At 39.7% G+C, this 27,136-nt stretch overlaps 1 protein-coding gene across 1 annotated transcript in view; it reads left to right on the top strand.

Annotated features, from left to right (window-relative positions):
* Positions 1 to 396: 396 nt before the first annotated feature.
* LOC308217021 (cyclic nucleotide-gated channel beta-3-like) overlaps positions 397 to 27,136 on the top strand; it is a gene marked incomplete at its 5' end in the record, with an annotated part of 111,750 nt that continues 85,010 nt past the window's right edge. The window contains one exon of the mRNA XM_080609719.1: positions 397 to 1,111. Within this exon, the coding sequence (XP_080465845.1) occupies positions 397 to 1,111 (715 nt within the window). The remainder of the gene's footprint in view (positions 1,112 to 27,136) is intronic.

Here is a 27,136-nt window from a genome sequence, read left to right as displayed (position 1 = left end):
ACATTCCAAAATGGAATCCTTTATACCATCTTGCTAAAGTGCAGCTTGAGATTCAAATATTAGTTAGTCATTTTCTTCTGTAGGAAGAAAAATACTAACTTGAAAGTCCTAAACAGGAATGATAGATGTTACCATTTTTGCTACTGAAATGAACAACAAAGATCAGTCATTCTTATTTGCTTACTTGGGTTGAAACTTACTCAGATCCAAAGAATAAGGATACAATGAATCCAGAAGGCCTTAAAAAAAAAAATCCAAGTTCCTGGCCAGGACAAGGGAAAGAAGAGGTTAATAAACTGATTTTTGAGATTAACTCAAAGCACCTTTTTGCAGTCGTCAAGCATAATCCTGGAGGTGATCCTGCTTAATGAAACTCTAATGTAAGTGAAACTGCTAATGAAACCTGACTTAACGAAACCCTCCAGAAAGGATGTGTCTGTACAGACCCCTTCTTGTGCAGAGTGTTTGAACTTATCAGTAGTACCAGGGGCAGATGACATTTGCCTGAGGTGCGAACAGGTTACTAATCTCTTATCATTGGTGACTGAGCTGAAGGAAGAAGTTGAAAGGCTAAGAAGTATTAGGGAAAGTGAAAAGGAAATAGATTGGTGGAGTTCCACCCTTGAACCTTTGAGGGGGGCCCATCAGGAGTCAGAAGACTCCCATACCTCCAACTGCCAAGAAATAGAAGGGCACCTGGTTGATGAAGGGGATTGGAAATCGGTCTCTGTTTGGAGGGCTAATAATAACATTTCCTCCCAACCCCCATTACCAACTCAGATACCGCTTCAGAACAGATATGAGATCCTGGATCAGGAGGATCTAGAGAGCCAGCTAGATGGTTTAGGAAACAATAATTTATTCAGTGAGCCTCTCAATTATGCTTTATCTGTAGGACGAATTACCACTTCTAACATCAAAAAGAAAAGGAGGGTAGTTGTAGTGGGAGACTCGCTTCTAAGGGGAACAGAGGGTCCCGTATGCCGGCAGGACCCAATCCACAGGGAGGTTTGCTGCCTTCCTGGGGCCCAGATACGGGAGATCACCGAGAGACTTTCTGGGTTGATTAGGCCCTCTGATTATTATCCACTGCTGATATTCCAGGCTGGCAGTGATGAGATTGAAAGGAGGAGTGTTAAGGCAATTAAAAGGGACTTTAGGGTACTGAGTCAGGTGGTTGATGGGGCAGGAGCCCAAGTGATCTTTTCTTCGATCCCTTTGGTGGCAGAAAAATATAATGAATGGAACAGGAGAGCCCACATTATTAACAAGTGGCTCAAGGGTTGGTGTCGTCGGCAGAACATTGGGTTCTTTGACCATGGGACAACTTTTACAGCACCTGGCCTACTGGACACGGATGGGTTGCATCTCTCTGTTAAGGGTAGAAGAATCCTTGCTCATGAATTGGCAGAACTCATTGAAAGGGCTTTAAACTAGGTTTGAAGGGGGAAGGGGATGCAGCTGGGCAGACTGGAAGCAGGACTAAGGGTAATCAGCCTGGGTCAGTGGTGAAATCGGTGGATCAGCTGAGGTGCATGTATACTAATGCATGTAGTATGAGGAATAAACAAGAGGAGCTGGAAGCCATGGTGCAACAATATAGCTATGATGTAGTTGCCATCACAGAAACGTGGTGGGACGAGTCAAATAGCTGGAACATCGTATTGGATGGCTACAAGCTCTTCAGAAGAGACAGAAAAGGGAGAAGGGGTGGAGGGGTGGCTCTTTATATTAGGGAGGTCTTAGATGTTATAGGTATTGAAATTAATGATGATGAAGTTGAATGTTTATGGGTAAGAATTAAGGGGAAGGCGGGTAAGGCTGATATCCTATTGGGGGTCTGTTATCGCCCACTCAATCAGAAAGAAGAAGTGGACAACTTGTTTTATAAGCAACTGGAGAATGTTTCTGGATCTTCAGCCCTTGTTCTTGTAGGCGACTTCAACCTACCGGATATATGTTGGGAATTTCATACAGCTCAAAAAAGGCAGTCCAGAAAGTTTTTAGAGTGTGTGGAGGATAACTTTCTGTCACAGCTGGTGAGCGAGACTACCAGGGGAGGGTCTGTGTTAGACCTGTTGTTCACTAATAGAGATGGACTGGTGGGTGAGGTGAAGGTTGAAGGTTGCCTGGGGCACAGTGATCATGAAATTGTAGAATTTTCAATACTTAGGGAAATCAGGAAGAACATCAATAAGACCTATACCTTGGACTTCCGGAGGGCAGACTTTGGCCTGTTTAAGAGACTCATTCAGAGAGTTCCTTGGGAAACTGCCCTTGAAAATAAAGGAGTTCAGGAAAGCTGGGTGTGCCTCAAAACAGAGATCTTGAGGGCACAGGAAAAGTCTGTTCCTGTGTGCCGTAAGATGAGCCGACGAGGCAAGCGTCCAGCCTGGATGGGTACTGAGGTTATGAAGGAACTTAGAAATAAAAAGAAGGTGTATTATCTTTGGAAGGAGGGTAGGGTTTCTCAGGGAGTGTTTAAGGAGGCTGCTGGGGCATGTAGAAAGAAAATTAGGGAGGCCAAAGCTCAGTTTGAACTTAAATTGGCAACTTCTGTAAAGAATAATAAAAAAAGTTTTTATAATTATATTAATGGTAAAAGGAAGGGTAGGATTGATCTTTGCTACTTATTGGATGAGGCAGGAAACTTAGTAACTAAAGATGAGGAGAAAGCAGAAGTGCTTAATGCCTTTTTTGCCTCAGTTTTCAGTAGGAAGACACCTTGCCCTCAAGATAACTGTACTTTGGGGTTGGTAGGTGGTGTTAGGGAACAGAATGGTCCTCTTGTTATTCAAGAAGAGGAAGTTAAAGAATTGTTGAGGCATCTGAATATTTATAAATCAATGGGACCAGATGGGATTCATCCCAGGGTGATGAGGGAGATGGCGGATGAGCTTGCAAAGCCGCTCTCCATCATTTACCAACAGTCGTGGCTCACTGGTGAGGTTCCAGATGATTGGAAGTTGGCCAATGTGATGCCCATTTATAAAAAGGGTAGGAGGGAAGATCCTGGTAATTACAGGCCAGTTAGTCTGACCTCAGTGCCGGGAAAGTTAATGGAAAAGTTCATACTGAGTGTTATTAAGCAGCACTTAAGAAATGGCCAGGGTATTAGACCCAGCCAGCATGGGTTTATGAAGGGCAGGTCATGCTTGACTAACTTGATTTCCTTTTATGATCAGGTGACCCGCCTGGTGGATGTGGGAAGGGCTGTGGATGTTGTTTATTTGGATTTCAGCAAGGCTTTTGACACTGTCCCCCATAACATACTTCTGGAGAAGTTAGTAGCTCATGGCTTGGACAGGAGCACTCTTTGCTGGGTCAGTAACTGGCTGGATGGCCGGGCCCAGAGGGTGATGGTGAACGGTGTTGCATCCAGCTGGCAACCTGTCACCAGTGGTGTCCCTCAGGGGTCTGTGCTGGGACCGGTGTTGTTCAATATTTTTATTGATGACATGGATGAGGGTATTGAGTCTTTCATCAGTAAGTTTGCAGACGACACTAAGCTGGGAGCTTGTGTCGATCTTTTGGAAGGAAGGAGGGCTCTGCAGAGAGACCTGGATAGGTTGGATAGATGGGCAGAATCCAATAAGATGAAATTTAATAAGTCTAAGTGCCGAGTCCTACATTTTGGCTGTAAAAACCCCTTGCAATGTTACAAGCTGGGGACAGTGTGGCTGGATAGTGTCCAGGTAGAAAGGGATCTGGGGGTATTGGTGGATGGCCAGTTGAATATGAGCCAACAGTGTGCCCTGGTGGCCAAGAAGGCCAATGGTATCCTAGCCTGCATTAGGAATGGTGTGGCCAGCAGAAACAGGGAGGTTATTCTTCCCCTGTATTTAGCACTGGTGAGGCCGCATCTTGAGTACTGTGTCCAGTTCTGGGCTCCTCAGTTTAAGAAGGACGTAGAAATGATTGAGTGTGTCCAAAGGAGGGCTACGAGGTTGGTGAGGGGCTTGGACCACAAGCCCTACGAGGAGCGACTGAGAGAGTTGGAGTTGTTTAGCCTGGAGAAAAGGAGACTTAGAGGTGACCTTATCACTCTCTACAACCTCCTGAAAGGAGGTTGTAGACAGGTGGGGGTTGGTCTCTTTTATCAGGCAACAACTGATAGAACGAGAGGACACAGTCTCAAACTGCGCCAAGGAAGGTACAGGTTGGATATTAGGAAGAAATTTTTCACAGAAAGAATAATAAAATATTGGAACGGTCTGCCCAGGGTGGTGGTGGAGTCTCCATCCCTGGATGTGTTTAAAAAGAGATTGGATGTGATACTTGGTGATATGGTTTAGTCGAGATATAAGGCATGGGTTGGACTCAATGATCTTGAAGGTCCCTTCCAACCTGGTAATTCTGATTCTGATTCTGATTCTGCCCCTCTACTCTGCTCTCGTGAGACCTCACTTGGAGTATTGTGTACAGTTCTGGTGTCCTCAACATAAAAAGGACATGGAACAGTTGGAACAAGTCCAGAGGAGGGCCACGAGGATGATCAGGGGACTGGAGCACCTCCCGTATGGAGACAGGCTGAGAAAGTTGGGTCTGTTCAGCCTGGAGAAGAGAAGGCTGCATGGAGACCTCATAGCAGCCTTCCAGTATCTGAAGGGGGCCTACAAGGATGCTGGGGAGGGACTCTTCATCAGGGACTGTAGCGACAGGACAAGGGGTAACGGGTTCAAACTCTAACAGGGGAAATTTAGATTGGATCTAAGGAAGAAATTCTTTCCTGAGAAGGTGGTGAGGCACTGGAATGGGTTGCCCAGGGAAGTTGTGAATGCTCCATCCTTGGCGGTGTTCAAGGCCAGGTTGGATGAGGCCTTGGGTGACATGGTTTAGTGTGGGGTGTCCCTTCCCATGGCAGGGGTGTTGGAACTAGATGATCTTAAGGTCCTTTCCAACCCTAACTATTCTATGATTCTATAATTGCTAGCTGGAAGAAATGAATAGGAGGAGAAAACTCTATATTGAAGGGAGGTGAGAGGAAAGCTTGTAATAATGATGTTAAAGAAAGTTATGTTAATCTTTACAGTTTAGGCTTGGTGTGTGATATTGACAGCTGTTAGGAAAAGTCTTCATTTAAGACTTCTTTTTCCTTTTGAATCTTTTGTTATACTGCTTGCATGTGGTACACACAATGTGGCAGAACCGGTATGTTACAAACTTTCCAAATTGATTTGGCTTCGAGGAAAAATTGCTGCTTTTTTGGAGTGAGAATAACTTGAGTTTCTTGTGAGAGGTGGCAGGATGGGTTCATGTTCCTTATAGATTTGCTAAGGGTAAAAAGTAAAGATGGCTACAAGTCTTGCATTCAAAGTAAGACTCCTCTGAATGCCAGTGAGGTAGAAAAAAGGAAAAACCTCTTTAGCACATAGCACCAGGATTATCTAAGGCAACACTTAACCAAAAGCATTTTGCCTCTTCTTTGCTTATTTGGGTTAATGCAGTGGTAAGAAGGTGACTGTATCATGAACTGCTTTGGTGTCTTCTCTTTCAGCTTCTAGTTGTCCTCATATCACAAAGCAATTCAATATGTCAGAAATCTGACATATTGATGTCAGATTTAAGTAATTAATTAATTAATTTTTCTTACCTAAGAACTTAAATAAGAAAACTTAAGTTCATTGTTATTTAAACTTAATTTCTCATTAACTTTAGAGATCTCCAGAGTTATCTGTAAACTTGCACTACTTGAAACCCTAGAGCCTACAAGGGTGAAAATAAGTAAAAAAATACATATATAGATAAATTGTTTCTATGGGACTAGGGCAGGCCATATGTAAATTTGAAGAATATCCCATATAATTCTCAACCTTAAACAATTGTAAAAGAATTGTATGCATATAATTCACTATCCTAACTGATGTGGGAAAAGGCTTCTTTCAGTCCCTATAAAATGATTTCCTGGCTGCATGCTATAATCATCTACAGCTATGATAGTGATCTGAAAGCATTGAAAGCTATCATAATTTTTTTGTCATATATCATGAACATTTGGCATTTAGCTCTTGATTTCCTTGTGGAAGGATCCCAATTTTTAGAAAAGTGTGTTTGAGGAATTTTTTTCAGTACAGGGAAGAAAATTGTCAGTAAGTGAAAATTTTGCCACTGTAGCTGGATTAAAAAACTGATTGCAAAATTTTTTCAAATATGGCCTCATTAAGCAAGCGTTCTAGAAGCTGTTGTGAGGATCAATGTCCAGTCCTGAAATGGCACATCCAAGGTATGTCTTGGTTTGATGGCTTTGGCTACCTGATTTCCCTGTGATTTAGTATGCAGCAGACTAGACTGGGTCTGTACAGTCCCAACATGCTAATCCTGGCAAAGAATCAGATCAGAAAGTTCCTGTCTTCCTTGATCTTATTCCTATTTCTGCCCATATGTTGCTCCCTGTGTCTTTTTTTAAGAAGGTTATCTTTTAGCTTAGATCAGCTCAGTGAATAAGTTTTTACTGAAGAGAGAAAAAAAAAATGCCAGCACAGCGGAGGAGATTGTGAAATCTTGCAGAGGTGAGAACAAGGAATAGGAGAAGTCATTTCATAAGTAAGTTCATAAACTACCTTTACTGCTAAATCCAGCAAATCCTAAAGTACAGCCCAAGTAGAGCCTATGGGAGAAGGAACAAGAGTAGCTAAGTTAAGCAGACCTAGTTCAGGTCATCAATCAGATGCATTTGTCTTTCTGTATATAAGATATATTACATACAGTTGCAAAAATTAAGCAAGCACATCATTCTGGAATCCCCATAGCTGAGTGAACAGAACAGGGACATTACAGCTTTCATTTACTTATGGCAGGAAGCTTTTCAAGACAACAGCCAAAATAGCAAATACTGGTAAAAAACCGAACATGCTAGTACAACTGAGGCCAAAACCAAGCTTCCACAGAACACAGAAGGAGCACAAGAGGTATTTAAATCTTTTGCAATTTGGATGAAACTGTTATTCTTCACAGCCTGATTTCGCAAAGATCTTCTCTTCCTACCCTTAGAACGGATTTTCACGGACTGCTGAGCCCAAAATGTGTGAGCTCACAGCAAAAGGCTTTAAGAAAGAAATGGCTGTTATTTTCTAAGCCCAAAAAGAACTGTTTGGGCTCCTTCCAACAGTGTTGCTCAGAGAGAACGGTATAGATCCTACTGGGATATTCTCAATTCCAAAATTACAAAGTGAAAAAGGTAATAACCCCAAATTACTAACACTTTTTATTTCATATTTTCAGATAATGAAAATCTTACCTTCAATACACAGTATATCTTAATGGGAAGATAGAGCTGTCTACAAAATATTCAGCAATGACAGATGCCACAATATAATTATAGCACTGAAGTGTGCAAAGAACTATAATGAAAACTGATTACTATCCACATAATTTCTACAATTTTAATTATAATAAATACTTTAAATGACTGATTATACAAGTATGTCACATTTGCCTACTCCATTCCTCATTATAAAAATCCTACAGCAGTACAGTTTCTTGCGCTCTATATTTTTGTTCCATTAGTTCACATATTCCATACAACCTTCTTTAAACTGCTCTTCCTGAATCAGAAAATTTAATTTATGTCACCTCTGTATGAAGTTGCTTAAAGAACTAACCCAAAACATCATCAATATTTAAGCCACAAATAATGCAGGAAAAAACGTATTGGTCTAAAACATACCAGTCCTGCCCCTTTGAAAATGAAAAGAGTGAACAAACAGCCAAAGACACTCTGAACAAATTTCTCTCTTTTCAAAAGCCTGAGAAAACCTAAAAAGTCCAGAGTCACCATGAAGGGCTGATTCCAGGCTATGTGACAGATAACAGAGGGAATCTTAGAACTCAGGTAACTCCTCAGAGAAAGTGATATGTCATCTAAGCAGCATCTCCTATGCTATCTTCAGCTAAAACATGTAAGGATTATGATAGTAAAACATATAAGGATTTAGGAGTTGGGCTATAGAGGCCCGAAGAGCTCAGAAAAGAGAAAGATGTGTACAGAATAGAAGGAAAGTTTCCTCCTCAAAAAAAGAATATGGGCACCCCTGTAAAGACTGAGCTGGAAGAACCATGCTCACAGCTTCCACTAGACCAGGTTGCTCAAAATATATTCTGCATATGATAATATTCTGTATATTCTGCAGATGCTAATATCTATTCTGCACTAAGGGACTGAAAGAGAGAAGAGTATTCTGGTGAGACTGGGAGAAGGGTGGGGAGAGATGCAAAATATTTAAAAGAAATGTTTTTAAAACATAAAAGTCTAAATTGGCCCAGATGCTTAACTGCTTTGAGTGTCCCTGGGCATACAGCTTGTACCTAATGAAGCGGTATTAGTGTAGCTTTTGCATGTACACAACACATTTAGTCATCCTTGACTCATCACAAAAAATAATTGGGCCACAGTAAAGCATATCAGATGAGTGCCAGAGATATGTGTCATTCAAAGTGTAAATGTCATAATTATTTTAACTCAGAGAAGAAATGCCCAAAATAAATCTTTTGTAAAGGCTGGCAACAGAAAGCACATTCTCATTTTGTCTTCAGACAAATGCATTTAAAAATAAAACTGGTTTATTCTCAGAGTTGCAGTGTTCCCTGATTTTATCCATAATTTGCTGCCATTCGTTAATTTATTTTAATTCTGGTAAATTAGTTTTACTTTCTAATCCTTCTTAGCAGGTCAACTTGACAGATGAAAAACTATCAGTATTAGAGTTCATATTCTTCATTGTTCAGGGATTTTCATGGGATTTCCAAACAAGAATGGATGGAATAATTGTCCTGCTTGTACAAGATGATGTTTGACCTGAAGAGGAGTAGTAGTCATCTGACAACATTAAAAAAAATAATGTTGAGGGTACAATATCATCTCTTCCATTGTTGTTGAACTGGATGCAAGCCTTGTCATCAGACATGCAGAAGTATTAACTTGATTATTTCAAGGGGCCACAGTGCTTCTGCTCTTAAGAACAGATTTTTCTTCCCCAACATCTACACAGCCAGGGTAATCATTACTGCTGCTCCATCTTAAGGACAGCAAGGAGCCTACCACAGCCTTGGAACAAGCAGGTGCAACAGCTTAGCTGAAGCACTAGTGGTTGATTACTTCAGGTGAAAAGGTTTCTGATGCACTTCAGTGGCATCCCTGTGCAAGCACTGTGCTTCACAATGGTGCCTGGAAGGGGGATGAGAGGCAGCAAGCATAAATTGAAGTTCAGACTGGAATTAAGAAGGATCTTTTTCCCTATGACGCTGCTTTGAGTAGGAGGTTGAATGAACTAGAGAATTCCTGAGGACCCTTCCAACCTAAATTGTGGTCCTGCATATGCAGAAAGAATATGATTATTAGTGGTACTGGCTCTGGGGGTTTGAATGAATCAATGCACGAACAGCTGCTGATACTCCATCTGAAACCAAAGTGACTACTTCCCTTTTGCTGAAGTCTCTGATGTAAAGCTGACTTTGTAGCACGTGTATTTTTTAAAGCTTTATGTAAAGCATTAGTCTTCATGAAAATAAACGTGCACCATAAGAAGCAATACATAGGTACCCTTTGCACATTCATTTACTATTTCTTCAATGGTCATAAATGCAGCAGAAAGAAAAGAAGAAAGGAGAAATCAGAGGAGTCTGACCTTAACATATCCTTGGTTTCAAATGAAACAAAAAAAAGATAAGATCCTAGAGGTATTTTAGGTACTATATATTGTTTGAGTATCAAGCCAAGATATTTTTAAGGTGGGTGTGGTTTTTTTTAGTTTGAGGTTTGGGTTTTTCCTAATGTAGAAATTCCTTTCTTTTCCATTTCTGTTTCAATGAACAAACATTGAGGAAAACTGATCATAGAGAACTGTCAGTGTGCCACAAGGAATTGCCACAAATTAGTTCAGAAGACATAAAAGATAATTTTTTTCTTGCTCCCTTGATTATAAAAAACCATGCTGTTACTTGTAAAATACAAACAACATAAGCAAGAATGTAATTTTAAAATTGACAAATCACCTAAATTGTTTGATAGCATCCTAGTTATTTTTTAAGCATTCTAAAGAATTTGAAAAAAAAAAAATCTCAAAATGAATGTTGACTCAGATTCCTAGAAGCATCTCTTTTGGCACAAGTGTATATCTTCAATCCTCTATAACATCTAGAGGTCAGTTTGGCTAGGATACTAAATGCTCACTTACAACACAAAGTTACAACAAAATTTACAACAAAGTGGTGTCCCTGAGGGATCAGTGTTGGGACTGGTCTTGTACAACATCTTTGTCGGTAACATGGACAGTGGGATTGAATGCACCCTCAGCAAGTCTGCTGATGACACCAAGCTGTGTGGTTTGGTTGATACGCCGGAGGGAAGGGATGCCATCCAGAGGGACCTCGACACGCTTGTGAGGTGGGCTGATGCCAACCTTATGAAGTTTAACCATGCCAAGTGCAAGGTCCTACACCTGGGTTGGAGCAATCCCAGGCACAGCTACAGGTTGGGCAAAGAAGAGATTCAGAGCAGCCCTGCTGAGAAGGACTTGGGGGTGTTGGTCAATGAGAAAATGAACATGAACCGGCAGTGTGCGCTCGCAGCCCAGAAAGCCAACCGTATCCTGGGCTGCATCAAGAGGAGCATGACCAGCAAGTCGAAGGAGGTGATCCTGCCCCTCTACTCTGCTCTCGTGAGACCTCACTTGGAGTTTTGTGTGCAGTTCTGGTGTCCTCAACATAAAAAGGACATGGAAGTGTTGGAACAAGTCTAGAGGAGGGCCACGAGGATGATCAGGGGACTGGAGCACCTCCCGTATGGAGACAGGCTGAGAAAGTTGAGGCTGTTTAGCCTGGAGAAGAGAAGGCTGCATGGAGACCTCATAGCAGTCTTCCCGTATCTGAAGGGGGCCTACAAGGATGCTGGGGAGGGGCTATTCATCAGGGACTGTAGTGACAGGACAAGGGGTAACGGGTTCAAACTTAAACAGGGGAAGTTTAGATTGGATCTAAGGAAGAAATTCTTTCCTGAGAGGGTGGTGAGGCACTGGAATGGGTTGCCCAGGGAGGTTGTGAATGCTCCATCCTTGGCGGTGTTCAAGGCCAGGTTGGATGAGGCCTTGGGTGGCATGGTTAATGTGAGGTGTCCCTGCCCATGGCAGGGGTGTTGGAACTAGATGATCTTAAGGTTCTTTCCAACCTTAACTGTTCTATGATTCTATGAACACACAGATTTTTAGGTTGTGTTAGAAAAGTATTAATCTAGTGGTTTATGCTGCAGCCCGCAACACTGGCCTGGGGTGTAAGAGGCCATAGTGTCAGTTTTGGGGCCAGAGCTCTTTATCTCATGTACATTGTTTAATGGGATAGCAGTGAAAGTCCCTGTCTCTGAGCAGGGAGAAGCTCCAGTCTGAGATGTCAGAATCTGGAGCATTGCAGAAAGGGTACAACAGGTAGCAGGATTTGAGCCTGGGGGAAACAGAGGGCAAGGAGGGCTGTTGAAACATCACTGCATTTGAAAATCCTGGGTTACATATAATAATTTGATTTTGAGCGTTTCTTTTCTTATCCTAGAGGGCACTGACAGTTTTGTTGCATAGCAGCAAACTTCCAAAGAATAACCTGTGCTCAGAGCATTCTCCAAGTAAAGGCAAATATCTGTGGAAATATCACAACCAGAAGCAGACCTTTAGACTGGGTCTGCTGCAAATAAGTCAAATTTTAACATCCTGGTGTTTTATCTTCATGGCACCCTGTTAAATCATTAGAACTGAAGCATAGATAGTGTTGACAGAAGGGTCCAAGGTAGACTAGAACACTGTCTGAAGAAGGTCAGAAGACTCAAAAATAAAGATATGAAAGACAAAAAGGAATAGTAGTACTAAGAAGAATGAATTTTAAAAGGATCTATTATTGAGATGTTGAAAAAACCCTGACTTTTTGTTGCTATGCAAGATTTTAAATCTTCACATGATGAAGAGTTCATGAGTAAAAAAACCAGGCTGTGATAGCCATTCCCTGTTTAAATCTTTGAAAGGATCAAAGACCTCCTTGTCTTTTGCTTCATGATCCTGAAATTGGTTTCAGATTTTAGCATTGTCTGTATGATTTTGAGAAAAGACAATCATTGTCAACACAAATTAAGTTGCTGATTTTTTTATTTCGATTCCATACCGGTGATCAAAACACTTTTACTCTTGACACAAATTTCTCAAGAAACACAGCTGAAGCACTTATGTATTCCAGCAGAAGAAGACCAAGCTCGCAGTAGAGTACTCTGAGAAAAGAGATAGATAGCACATGACCCCAGTTAAAAATGCAGAGACAAAAAAAAAAAAATCCTAGAAGCTTTATTAACTGGTGTTACTCTAAAGCATTTTCTTTTGATAGATTGAACATCTCACAGTTACAAACTGGCAGCTAGTGAGAATCGGTGTCCTGACATGCTGATTCTGCTTTGGTACTGCAGTAGATAGGGCACCATGAGGTTCCCCCTAAAACTACAGGAGTGGAGGGTGAGGGTTACTTAGAGCAACCTACATTCAGTTTCACCATCTGCTATCTTGTGTTTAATATTTACATAAAGCTTACAGGAAAAATAATACTTATGCATCCAGCAAGAAAAATGTGCATAAATGTTCCTCATAACACATTTTAGCAGTTTCTTTTCAGAAGTCAGTAATAAGAAAGAGAAGCCTGAAGCCAGGAATTTGCTAATTAAAGTGCACAGATATTGATCAAGAGACTTAAGAAAAGCAAAAGGAAAGAACTTGGTTCCCTGCATTAGAAGATGATATCCAGGTGCTAATTCACTGGAAATGACAACCAGGATATAAACAGGAAAGAGAAATGCAGATAATTTCATCTGGGACTTCAGTAGAAAAGTCTTGCTCCAAACCCAAACCTGATGACTTCAGTAAACACCTTCCAAAGCTCAAGCAGAAGAACTGCTACTCCAGGAGCTCCCAAAAATGTACCAATCCCTAAATGGTTTTCTTGGTCAGTCAGCCAGATTAGAAGGCCAGTTTAGAATCTGAAACTGCTAGAGAGAATATTTATTGTTAAATATATTTTAGTAATTTTTTTTTAATAAGTTTGACTCATTTTTTTCTGAATCTATGGTCCTAAATCTATTTTTAGTCCTGTTACGTGAAACATGGCTGAATAAACAAGGTGTTCCTCGATACAGAGTTGGCAATTTGTAAAACATCATGCATCATCTTTTCCTTCTTCCCCCAAGTACCAAGTTGTAACAAGTTTTCCTTTCTCTGCGTTATACAGCCAGGCTCTGTACAGATGCAGCTGTCCCCAGGGATGAAGGACCACCAAGAAAAGCTGTTGCTTGTAACAACACAGATGGAGATTTCCTAAATCTCAGTGTGCAAGAGTTCAATGCAAAAAGAGATATCTCAAGGAAAAAATGAGGGGGAAAAATGGTTCTTTGCTACCCCATAGAAGCACCTAACACATAAATAAGACAGAGGTTAATAAAATGCTGCAGAGACACTGGCCTTTGCTACAGACAGCTGTGGGAGCAGGGCAGGAACCATCCTGCACTTCAAACAGAGCAGCAATGACTTTCTACAGTTTAGCCAGCAAAACTTCCAAGTACTACTCAGATAATAAAATGTTTGTCTTTTCTTGTAATCTTTACACATCACTAATCCCTACTCACTCAGGAGTCCTAGCTCTGATCTTTCTTGTCTGCGAACAAAGAGTAGTTCTGTCAAAGTAAACACTTATAGCAGAGAAGCTGAGATCATAATCAGACCAATTAATGTGAGCTTCCTATAATTTCCATCAAAATGCCAAATCTTAATCAGACTTATCCTAAAAAATCATATTCTTCTGAGATACTCTAGAATACACTGCTAAAATATTTGTAATGAAGTCAAATACTTTACTCACATTGTTGCAAGGTGGATCCAGGCCCTCACATTTCTCTGTTACATGTTTCATTTCAGAGGGCTTAAAGTTTCTCATTGATACGGAGCAGCTCCTCCCTATCTACAGCCCAGCATCCTTTGCTGGACATCTTATAGGATGTCAAAACCAGAAAATGCTTTTCTTTAAAAGCCTAAAGAAAATGGTTTCCCTTTTTGGATACAGGCTTAATAATAAAGTGCACATACACTTACAGCTACATAAATATTTCATAGTATTTACAAGATAACTGATATAAATGACAACAAATTTTGAAAAACGGACTTGAACTTGTGCTTACACCAAAAAAAAAGTCTCAGCAGGAGGATGTCACTTTCATTTTTATCTTGACAATCTTTTATTTTCTTTGTTCTATTACACAATAGAAAACACATATTTCCCATCCCATAACCTAGTGGATAAAGGAAAATCACAGGACATTTTCGTTTGAATCTCCTGACCAGGAGGAACTGAAGTTCAGTCTTCTTTGCTCTGAAAGCATGCTTTATTCTTTGATAAGATATAAGAAGTGGTCATGTCAGGGAAGGCAGATAGAAATACCGAAGCTCTGGACATTAATCAGACGTGAATTTGAGTTATGTTTACTAAAAGCCAAAAACTATTGTTATCAGAGGGGAACTTGATCTTTTCCAAAGCAGGTTTTCTAGAGGGTGGTAGGGGGAAGCTTTCGGGGCTTTGGAGGGGGTGCCTTATGAAAGCCAGGATAATTAAATAGATCCAATAAAAGGTGAAGTTTACTGGACAGACTACAGTCCATTAGGAGTGTTTCCTGTAGAGGTTTCCATTATACATTTGTTCCTAAGTCTGAGTTGCACAGACATCGTAATAACCTTAAAGCAGAAACGTTAACTTTTTGTGTAGTAGCTCATGGCCAGGAAGACAGAGATGCTGCATGAGTAATGATGATATTTTACCCTGTGAAGTAGGAAGATATACAAGGTACACACTGCCTAAAAAGCAGGTGCAAATCTCAGGAGGAGTAGAGGGGAAATCTGGAGAAAATGGACCCAGGCACTAGGTTCTCAGGTCCTTCAGTTTCAAGGCCTTGAGACCTTTTTCACTGTGTTGGCAACAGGAAAGTATTATCCTGGACATTTTACTAGTATTTCAGAAGATTAGACTGAAGAAAGATCACAAACACCTTGTAGCTATGAACTCCAAAACTCTTTGGCATAATCTGTAATGAGGGCCTAATGATGTACAAATATATTTCACAAGTTTACTGATATCCTTGTGCTTGTGACTCATGTTGAATTTTGACAGAAAAAGCCTGTTCTAGACACTGTTAATAGCAATTGTTAAAATTTAGCAAGCAAGTGCACTTAAAGTGAGCATCTTGCTATGCTTACTTACATTACAGTTATGATACATAATACATGATACATTATACATTACAGTTTCAAGGTAAGTTCACAAGGAAGACTACATTCATAAGTTCATAAACAAATTTATCAGATATAATAAAATTAAATTCTGAGTTTGATGCCACAGTGGAAGAGGTCCTGTATGCTCTTTTGCTTTGCAGTGTACATTTTTCTATTTACTCTGCCTGAGGGACCAGTTCTATGGCTCTGGGTTAATTAAGAAAATGCAAGTGTTTAAAAAACAAAAGCAAATCCAAATCTTCTTACGGCTTACAGATTGTTCTACTAATTCATATTGAGCAGTTTGAAGTTTCATTATTAAAAAAAAATCAATGAAGCAACTATAAATTAAAGAATCTTTTGAGAATAAAAAATCAGAAACATAGCTAGGATACATTATGGAAAAACACACATTCACCTTCTAGCTGATTTTAGAGTTCCACGGTCAGTAGCAGTAGTAATTTGCTATTAAAAGCACATTAATGAATGCATTTCTCTGCATGTCTATTAATGTCAGTGTTTTCAGTATTCCCAAACATAATCTGGGTTTCTCACTGATGAAAATTAAGGGAAATTAATGACTTCTCAGGATGGCACCTGTCCTGAAAATACAAGCTGCCTTTTATATTTTATCAAAGTAAAATCTATGCATAAACAATTAAAACTTTCCCAGGTTTAAGTCATATTGTCCTTATATCTCACAAGGATATATATTAGAACCAGAGTGGCATATGAAATACTATCAGCACCTGGAAATTTTCAGAGAGAGAAAAATTGCTGAAAAGTATCCCTTGTATAATATAAAAGATGGATGACTTTCTCATTATAAGCAGAAACAAGCTGAACAGCTGTCCACCCCAGAGAACTAAATGTAAGAGATAGAGACATCAGGACATGGTTTAAAGAAAGTACATTTCATGAGTCCGGAAAATAGTGTATGCCGGCTACAGATAGGAATTTCATAAAAGGCAAATCACAAAAGGCAAAAAATCACAGCGAAAGAAAAACCCTCAATACTACAAAAAACACCTAAGCTACAATTATATTTAATTATCATTCATTATTGCATTTCTTTCCAGTGTTTCAGGCTATTTCCAAGACTTTCATTGCCTCCCAGGAGGGATATATTTATAATGTGAATATTTGGGGAGCCTAAAAAGCTACTTGGAACTATTTGTTCACTTGGTGACTCAAAAATTAAACTTTTTATGCAATGCTTTGTATGTCAGACATAGACTTGTCTCATAATACAAAAAATATTAAAGATTTGCCAGGATATTATGTTTCCAAGTCAGAGAGTAAGAATAAGCAAAATTACTCTTCCTTTAAGAAGTAAAAGTTTTGTGATATCTAGACCACAAATATATATATAAATGAGATTTTTACATGACACTTTGAACAGATTACATTACTTTGGTATTATTTTCCATGATAAGACAATGTCAGCAAAAGCAGCTGTCCAGATACAAACTGGGATTTAATATTATCAGATGAACTAAATGGTCTAAATAGCATTAATTTATCCTCCTACTGGACAGACTTTTCTTCACAAACAGGTACCAGAACAATCTGTTTCTAAGGAACGTCCAAGAGAAACTCTTACTTTTGCAGCAATGAATAATAGTGAAATTTAACAAGCAAGAAACTGAGCGAGGGAAGATGCAATCCTGTCCCTGTATATAGAATCATAGAATAGTTAGGGTTGGAAAGGACCTTAAGATCATCTAGTTCCAACCCCCTGCCACCTCAAAGTAAACCGGGCCACCCAAGGCCTCATCCAACCTGGCCTTGAACACCACCAGGGATGGAGCATTCACAACCTCCCTGGGCAACCCATTCCAGTGCCTCACCACCCTCTCAGGAAAGAATTTCTTCCTTAGATCCAATCTAAACTTCCCCTGTTTAAGTTTGAACCCGTTACCCCTTGTCCTGTCACTACAGTCCCTGATGAATAGCCCCTCCCCAGCATCCTTGTAGGCCCCCTTCAGATACGGGAAGACTGCTATGAGGTCTCCATGCAGCCTTCTCTTCTCCAGGCTAAACAGCCTCAACTTTCTCAGCCTGTCTCCATACGGGAGGTGCTCCAGTCCCCTGATCATCCTCGTGGCCCTCCTCTAGACTTGTTCCAACACTTCCATGTCCTTTTTATGTTGAGGACACCAGAACTGCACACAAAACTCCAAGTGAGGTCTCACGAGAGCAGAGTAGAGGGGCAGGATCACCTCCTTCGACTTGCTGGTCATGCTCCTCTTGATGCAGCCCAGGATACGGTTGGCTTTCTGGGCTGTGAGCGCACACTGCCAGCTCATGTTCATTTTCTCATTGACCAACACCCCCAAGTCCTTCTCAGCAGGGCTGCTCTGAATCTCTTCTTTGCCCAACCTGTAGCTGTGCCTGGGATTGCTCCAACCCAGGTGTAGGACCTTGCACTTGGCATGGTTAAACTTCATAAGGTTGGCGTCAGCCCACCACACAAGCGTGTCGAGGTCCCTCTGGATGGCATCCCTTCCCTCCGGCATATCAACCGAACCACACAGCTTGGTGTCATCAGCAGACTTGCTGAGGGCGCGCTCAATCCCACTGTCCATGTTACCGACAAAGATGTTGAACAAGACCGGTCCCAACACCGATTCCTGAGGGACACCACTCGTTGCCGGTCTCCAGCTGGACATTGAGCCATTGACCACAACTCTTTGCGTGCGGCCATCCAGCCAGTTCTTTATCCACCGAGTGGCCCACCCATCAACTTGATATCTCTCCAATTTAGAGACAAGGATGCCATGTGGGACAGTGTCGAACGCTTTGCACAAGTCCAGGTAGATGACGTCAACTGCTCTACCCCTATCCATCTGTTCTGTAGCCCCATCATAGAAGGCCACCAAATTGGTCAGGCAGGATCTCCCCTTCATGAAGCCATGCTGGCTGTCACCAAGCAACTTCATTCGCCAGCTCCTTCAGGATCCGCGGATGGATTTCACCAGGTCCCATGGACTTGTGTACATTTAGGTTTTTAAGATGGTCTCAAACCTCTCCTACAGTGGGGCTAGGGTCTTCATTCTCATAGTCCCTGTGTCCGCCTTCCAAGACTTGGGTGGTGTGGTCAGAGCTTTTGCCCGTGAAGACCGAGGCAAAGAAGTCATTAAGAACCTCAGCCTTCTCCAAATCCAGGGTAGCCAGTTCTCCCGATAGTTTCCAGAGGGGGCTTACGTTGTCCCTAGTCTGTCTTTTATTCACTGCGTACCTATGGAATCTCTTCCTGTTATCCTTAACATCTCTAGCCAAGTTTAATTCTAACTGGGCCTTAGCTTTCCTAACCTTGTCCCTTGCTTCCCGGTCAATATACTACACGGTTAGCTAAAATGTTGTAACAGAAGGCAATTCTATCACTTTGGAGCCCATAGTACAGAGCAGCAGTTATCACTGATGGGACACCAGTGGTTCCAGCCAGCCAAGCAACTGCAGTCCTGAAGTGAAACTGAGAAAGAAAATCCAGTCATGAATCATGAATGCCTACAAGTCAGGTGTATCTGATTATAGCATAGCTGTTCAACAGTATTTGGACACTCCCCATCTGCAGGATTATATAGCTGTCTCTGTTCCAGAATTCTCCATGCAGCCACAGCTGGTCAACCACAGAAACCCAATGATCTTGCTATCACATGCAGTGGAAAAATGCTTTATGCATAATAAGCTCCTGCCAATGCATACAATGCATACAATGACCTCAAACAGCTCTATGGGTACTTATGAAATGCTCAAAAAACTTTGTAGCACTTTATAACACTTGTCACAAATAGCAGATTGAATTTTACAAATATGGATTTAAAAGACTTTCTGAGCAAAATTGAGAATAACCATATTCAGAGTTCTCCCTATCTCTGACTTCAAGTAGGCAGACAGAAACCTAGGATTGTTTAATTGAGCATGGCGTAATATCACAGGAAATACCTGAAGCAGTATTCAAGAAGTACTGATGTAGGATCAAAGACTGTAGAGGAATTACACAAAGTAACACTTCATAAAATGAAATGTAACATTTAAGAACCAAGTTTCAGAAATGAAAATCATGAACCTAAATTAGGAGTCTAATTTCCCTCTTTGTTGAATAAGAAGACCCAGGCTCTTTTAAATATGGTTTACAAAACCCATTATGCTAAACCAGGAGAGAGAAACAAGTACCTACATGCAGGTACTCAGTCATGTATTACAGGTCAACCTAGAGAATTAGTTCCTCTACAAATATCTCAGGTTGGTTGACATGAATCTTACATCCATGGTCAAAACCAGTGCGTATATCTCATCTTGTCTATATCTAAATAAAGAAATTTAGGGAAGTAGCAAAAAAGCTAAATGATGAGTCATCAGCTTTCCAATTATAGTTCTGATATTACTTTTCTTATCAATTAATTGTTGTGCTGATTAGACTGCTGACAAAGTTCACAAAGCTGGCAATCACATTGTCTGAAAAACCCCAGATGGAAAATGTGAACAAAGGAGAACAGGCAGCCAGTCTGCTTTAATAAACAGGAGCGTAATAAGTTTTCATACCTTCACCGACTGGCAAGCTCAAGAGTTGTTTTCTCCTCACTGGCCTGTTCAGACATACTCCACCAAATTCAACAGAACCTGGTGGTTGCAGCAGAGCTAAAGTCCTAGATTCTGATTTGGGCATGATAGAAACATAAGCATCATCACGTCTGTGAGTAGAAGCTTCTCAACTAGCTCTTTTCTAAACGTAAAATGAAGAGTAATACTAGCAAGGTAGTGATCCCTAGGGTCAGCCTTTTTCATATTGCCTTCTTGTTGGTGCATTTGCTTAATGCCTTAAAATTTAAAGCTACTTCTCACCTGTGCCTTTTAATGACACAAAAAAATACCTTAGATGCAATACTGGGATAGAACCCATTTCACACATTCTTACTGAATCTGGGTGATTATTCTAGAAGAGAAATTTGAGATTGACATGGTCACATACAATTAGTAAGAGGTTGCTAAATTATACAGCTGTACAATCTGTCAAACTCCAGTTTATATTCACATTTTGCTCTTTAACTGAAAAATATAAAGTTACTGCATAATGCCTTGCAATCTATTTATTTCAATCAGTTACTTAAAATATAACTTTGTACCTTTATGAGAAATAAAAATACTGTGAAACCACACTTTTTTTTTTCCATAACTGTTTTAGAGTGATTTAAGGAATTTACCAAGGAAGTTCACCACAAGATATAAGTATAAATATATTGGACATCTTGATCATATAAAATTCTCAAACTGCTGTGCAGTTCTGAGACAACAGATCAGTTATTTATCCTCTTTCCTGGCTATAAACATTAAAATTTCTTCTTTAAAAACATAAGAAAAAAGTATTTAAAATAATTAAATAATTAATATTAAAAGAAATATTAATTATTTAATACCAACCTTCACTTTAATTGACTGTGGACATGAAAGGATTCCTGGGAAAATACATTACAAATTTACTTATATAGATTTTTTTGAAAAATATGGTTTCTTAGTAATTCAACTTCCAAGTTTTTATTGGGCTATTTAGATACAGTTTGACAGTTTGACAAGTTCCCTTCTCGTCATGATACTCTGAGCCAGCAACTAAAGAAAAGAGCAAAGTTTTATCATGACAAGATAGAAAGCTCAAAAAACACTTATTGGTACAAAAATGGAATTCATCTTTTCAAATTTGTTGCCACTCTGCTGTGCATGGCAGTACAGATCAAGAAGGCATTTACAAATCATAGAATCATAGAATAGTTACGGTTGGAAAGGACCCTAAGATCATCTAGTTCCAAACCCTCTGCCATGGGCAAGGACACCTCACACTAAACCATGTCACCCAAGGCTCTGTCCAGCCTGGCCTTGAACACCGCCAGGAATGGAGCATTCACAATTTCCCTGGGCAACCCATTCCAGTGCCTTACCACCATAACAGTAAAGAATTTCTTCCTTATATCCAATCTAAACTTCCCCTGTTTAAGTTTGAACCCGTTACCCCTTGTCCTGTCACTACAGTCCCTGATGAATAGTCCATCCCCAGCATTCTTGTAGGCCCCCTTCAGATACTGGAAGGCTACAATGAGGTCTCCACTCAGCCTTCTCTTCTCCAGGCTGAACAGCCTCAACTTTCTCAGCCTGTCTTCATATGGGAGGTGCTCCAATCCCCTGATCATCCTCGTGGCCCTCCTCTAGACTTGTTCCAACACTTCCATGTCCTTGTTATGTTGAGGACACCAGAACTGCACGCAATACTCCAAGTGGGGTCTCACGAGAGCAGAGTAGAGGGGCAAGATCACCTCCTTTGACCTGCTGGTCATGGTTTTTTTGAGGCAGCCCAGGATACGGTTGGCTTTCTGGGCTGCGAGCGCACACTGAAGCCTGCTCATGTTCATTTTCTCATTGACCAACACCCCCAAGTCCTTCTCTGCAGGGCTGCTCTGAATCTCTTCTCTGCCCAACCTGCAGCTGTGACAGAATGCTGGTAGGCAGTGAATTTTTACAGATGTGCTTGACCAGAAAGAAAGATGAATTTACAGCTAAGGATCCTTTTCCTGGATTTGTTCTTCAAACATAGCTGCAAGGTATAATACACATGAATAGTTGTCAGTAAAGGTATGAAGCTGTCTAAGCATTATTTTAAGAACAAAATCAAACTGCTTCATGGCAAAAGACTTCAAATGTTTTATGCTCAATTAGAAGCTTTTCCAACATTGTAAAAATAATGCACAAAGGAAACTTTTTATCAAAAAAAGTGTTAAGGCACAAAGCCTCATTCGTGAGATTTTTGAAGATACTTCATTCAAAGTCTCACAGTTTAGCCTAATTAATAGAAAAATTATGAAAAAAAATTAAAAAAGATTAAGAGGTACATTTCAGTCTGACTACATTGCAATTGAGTGAATTGACTGTCAAATGCCCTCATGTAGATGAAAGATACATTGGAAGATAAATTTCTTATTTAAAAAGCTCTTTAATGAATATTAAGGTTTTGTGCATATAGTAATCCAGTAGTTTAAGCATAATGAAAAACCCTTGGGACACAAAATTATATGAGACCAGTGAAGTCATATTTCACATCTTAGAATTTTAGTTATTTTAACTTATAAATTATTCATTGTGAATACTTTGCTGCTTTACTAAGCTGTTGCAATATGAAAAGAAATTTCTTTTGGTTTATGAAACTTTCTATGACAAGCACATACCCAACATTACCTTAAACAAATATATTTCATAACCTATTAATTTTTATGGCATGGCCAGACTTTTCCTCAGTGTCTCCAGGCTGATAATGAAACTACTCTTCCTTACTATTTTGTTATTGTGGGTTTTATATCAGAGTGTAAATGATAATGTGGAAAAAATAATAGAAATATTAGGGGGATAAAAAGGTAGAGGTATTAAATTCTCTAACAGCTGTAATGAATATCCATAAGAAACTATCATTCATTGCACTGCATGTCTATGAAATGTTATTATCCAACCATGGCATTCTTACAGGGAATCTTAGTAACTCACACTAGAGCTAAGCATATGTGAGTTATACTCACATAAATCAGGTTCAGACTTCAGTTAAGGGGTGATGTTATTCCATTCTGCTAACTTGGTGAACAACTCTGGTGGTGGCACTTTTACATACACACATGCAGGCACATGCATATATCCATTGATTTTATCAGCTTTATGTCTCCTTTATGAACTGCAATGAATCCCTGAGATACAAACGTCTGTGTAAGAAGCCGATACTGAGCAGGGAAGAAGCATTAGATTGGAAATGCAAGGAAACAGGAATTTGCTAGATTCTCTACATTCAGATCATATATCCAATGGAAAGTTCATTGCCACATTTCCAAGATGGAATTTAAATGCTAATTTCGAAGCATGTGTAATTTCCTTCAGGAGCACAATATAATTAAACCAAAAGAAATGCCCTGGGCACCAAAGATTACTGGATTTGGCTGTCTCTAACTTTGTGCATAGACAGATTTCCTTGAAAATCTGAAAAAGACACAAAGATAATGCAAAGTCCCAGCAAAGATCATGTAAGATAGGTCATCTGCTGTTACTAGCTAATGTACTCCACTGTCTTCTATCAAGCCCCTGTCACGTAAAATTCAGCCTGTGTTGTCACCAGCCAAAAAGAGAAATATACTGTGGGCTTGTGCAATTACCTCAGTTCAATGGGTTTGTACACTTGGATGTTTTTATGTTCTCAGAGAATTGCTGTTCACCTATTAGTTTCCGTCAGGAAGAATGAAATAACAATGAGTGTTGCATTTTTTTTTTCCTTTTATGTGCAACAAATACATTTCCACAAATAAATAGTTCCATTCACAATTGTCTTTCAGCATGAAATAGCAGAACACACAAAACACTTTAGAGCATTAGGCTGGTTTCATACAGTGCTTTTCAGATGTTGTGATAAGAGGGCTTTTCAAAATCAAAGACTGAATGATGGAAATGTATTGACTGAAGGCAAGATCTGCATCTTTTGTTATTCCATATGCCGTTACAAGCTTTAGACATTAGAACAAGTTTTATATAAATTATGTACTCTGTAAGAACTACCCTTGTTCTAAGAAACATATCAGAAGCTAGTCAAGACAGCAACACAAATAGTCTAATTTTAAATCTGTTAGAGATACAGAACTCTCCTGGTGAGATTCTCTGTGACAAGGTCTTAGATATAAGCTTACATCCAAATCTCAAGTTCTGCATAGAAGTTACAGATTCAACTAAATTGCTTTTATAGCCACTCATTTATACCAGAATTGAATTATATCTACTAAAAGCAAAATTTATCACTGTCTATGGCTGAAGAAACAAGTGCTGCTGCATCTTACAGAGATTTAACCAAGACAGTAACCAGGGCAATTTATTTGTAAAGCATTCACCTCTCAAAGACAACAGAATGTGCTAATCATATTCAGTAGCATTACACCCACAATTAGGCCCAGGGTTTAGGTTCTCTGCTATGCTATCCTCCTGCAGATTTGTACATCTACAACAATGCCCACATGGGAGATTTTAAACAAGATTTGAAAGGTAGCATTTTACACTGTGGTATAAGGGATAAACCCCCCACATTTCTGTAGAGACTGTTTTCCCTTTTGTATAGACTTTCTGAACCATAAATCTAAGCCTTCCATTTCAATCTCTTGCATCACAGAGTCCAGTTCCCTGACAACACAGCCATCTATCAGCCAACACTCTCATTAGTGTATTTAACATTATCTGCAAAGCAGCTAGTCTGTTTACCCAGTGGCAATTCCAGAACCTGTCATTACAAATCCAGATTTGTTCATAGCCAGTCTGCAGCTAACATTAGGTAAGATAATACAAACACAGAGATACATGTTATATTAATATAAGCTGTTATATTTAAGAAATTTTATACGTAAAATGCTTTTTTAAGATGAATACACAGAAGTCCAGGCTTTATTTATTACATGACCTCCAACTGAGGTTTATTAATGGCTATTATGAGTCCTGCTACCCTTCGTGTTGGTATCTTATTACATGAGTACCAGAGCCCAGATACTTCCTCTTCTACTTTGCTGCAGAGCACATTTTTCCTTTATAATGGAGAAAGGCAATCATCTCAATGATACACTAGAGAACACATACTGAATCAGTGAGCTATCCAGCATTCACAGTCACTCCTGTTTGACTGAAAGATCTAGAGAACCCCACCACAGTGTAAATTCCTCATAAACACTAACCTCACGGCACTATCTCCCATGGGGATTACTAGAGTGCTGAAGAAGGACATCTTGTTCTTTCAAGATCTTCAGAAGCATCTTGCAATGTGGAAGTGTACTTTTAATCATAAGAACTGTCTTTTCTCATCCATCTTCAGATTTCTCATCCCATTTTCGTCTGAACTCAGAAATTGTTTGCAAAGCATGCATGGTTTAGAGTAGTTGCCTGAGACTACAGAACTTTCCTTAGACAGAGAACAATCCCTCAAAGTATAACTTTCTACCTTTTAAAGCAGAACAATGTTTTGGAGTACAGGACAACCAACAGTTTTTAGATTGTGAAGACATGTACAAGAGTACAAAAGAGGTTTAGTGACTTTTTATGCTGATTTACTTTTGAGGGAGATAAATTTTCATATATTAAATTAAACTAAGGGTGAAGAGTCACATCAGCTTTTCTAATTTTCTAGATCTAATTCATAGACCTAGACTGCTATGCATTTAAAGTAAGTCAACTGACCTGTTTTAGCAGGTGGACTGTCCTGTTGACCTTTATTTATTTCTATTTGTAACAGAAAGAGCCTGATATAATAATCTGAGATTTAGATGTCTAGGTTTTAAATGCCTACACTCTAAGAGGTGATCCTCATGGTGAAGGTACTGTCAGAGGAAGTGCCTCCCAAGGACAGAATTCAGCTTATCTAATAATTCATCTTCTCCCCAGTACCACTTTAAGACTACCAGTAACATTGCCTCAAATGCTACATGTTTGAAGCTGTATTTTCAAAAAGCATCAGTGAATTAAGGTCTTGTGAAAACAAACATTAAATGCATTAACAAACCAATTTTCTTCCTTTCTTCAGCTGATTCTATGTATACTACTGTTAGTCTACAGGCTTCTCAACTCTGCTGTCCCTAAAACTTCTTACAGGTCTGAAGATTTTAGTTCAGATATTTCTTCAAACTAGCCACTTTCACTAGCATAACATCTTAGGTGCCAAAAATCCATGTAAAGTTTGGGGCTGAAACTCAAGTCTCTGGAGCCCACTGGTTTCTGTGTTAAATTTTATGGCAGCACAAAGCAATGCCACATTGTCATCACTGTGAGTGGCAGACAGTGAGAGAAAACACGACCCTACTGTCTTCAATATCATGACTCTGTCCTCAAACTTAATAAGGCTGGTAATTTGAAGACGCAGAAGAAACCATGAACCAGGACCCTGGAACTGACAAGAGGAGTATAAGGGTATCTCAGGTCTGAACTAAGATTTCTCTCTTTCATGTTCTAGATAAGAAGGTGGCCTGTCCCTGTGTTTGCCCAATACCAATTACTGTTTTTTACCAGCAGAGCAAAGGAAAACAAGGATGAGAACTGAGAAGTTTAACCCCACTGTACTCAGAAAATACCTTTCAACCCTATTTTTACCAGACTTTTAGGTCAATCCAGATCTGAGCATTAATGGCCAAGAAATTGAATAGATGTTGAGGAGGATCAAGCAACCTGCATGGCCATGTAATATTCCCAGCGCGCTTTGAATTGATTATAAGCCCAGCACTTTGAATTAATTTTAAGCCCAGTTCATAAGGCATTGCACAGAACAGCAACAGCAATTATTAACTGTAGGCCTAGCTTGCTCCCAATCTTAAACCAGAAAGAGTTCTATTAATAACCATAGCAATAACAGAAAAATAAATATCTTTGCTCAACGCAACCATTATTTATTTTCATCCACCCTACTGGTGTGATCTAACTTGGACTCTTTGCCTGCTTTTTCTCCTGTCTCCCAGGCAGGGTATCCAGAACATATGAGACTAAAGGATATTTCTAGTAACTGCACTGTTCCCACACTGCAGAAGATCTACAGAGTAAAGCTGGGAGCACTGAATTACAAAGGCACTCATGAAAATCTGTACAGGTCTCTCATTTAATAGTTTACCTAATAGATCGAATATAAACTTGTGTTCATATATAAGATAAAGAGTATCAGCAATGACAGCTGTGTTGATTTGTGTCAAGAAAGAAGATCTCAGAGTAGGTATCTAGAATTTAATTTTTATAAAATAAAAAAGAATACTGTTTGCCAGTCACAACAGTAAAGTTTTCAAGGAAGCATTAAAAGAAATAGAAGAAGACTGAAATTTGGGTGCAGCTGAGTC

Source organism: Psittacula echo (genome assembly GCF_963264785.1).
Source record: "Psittacula echo genome assembly, chromosome: 2".
Classification (NCBI taxonomy): domain Eukaryota; kingdom Metazoa; phylum Chordata; class Aves; order Psittaciformes; family Psittacidae; genus Psittacula; species Psittacula echo.
This window is presented reverse-complemented; position numbering and strand designations above follow the sequence as displayed.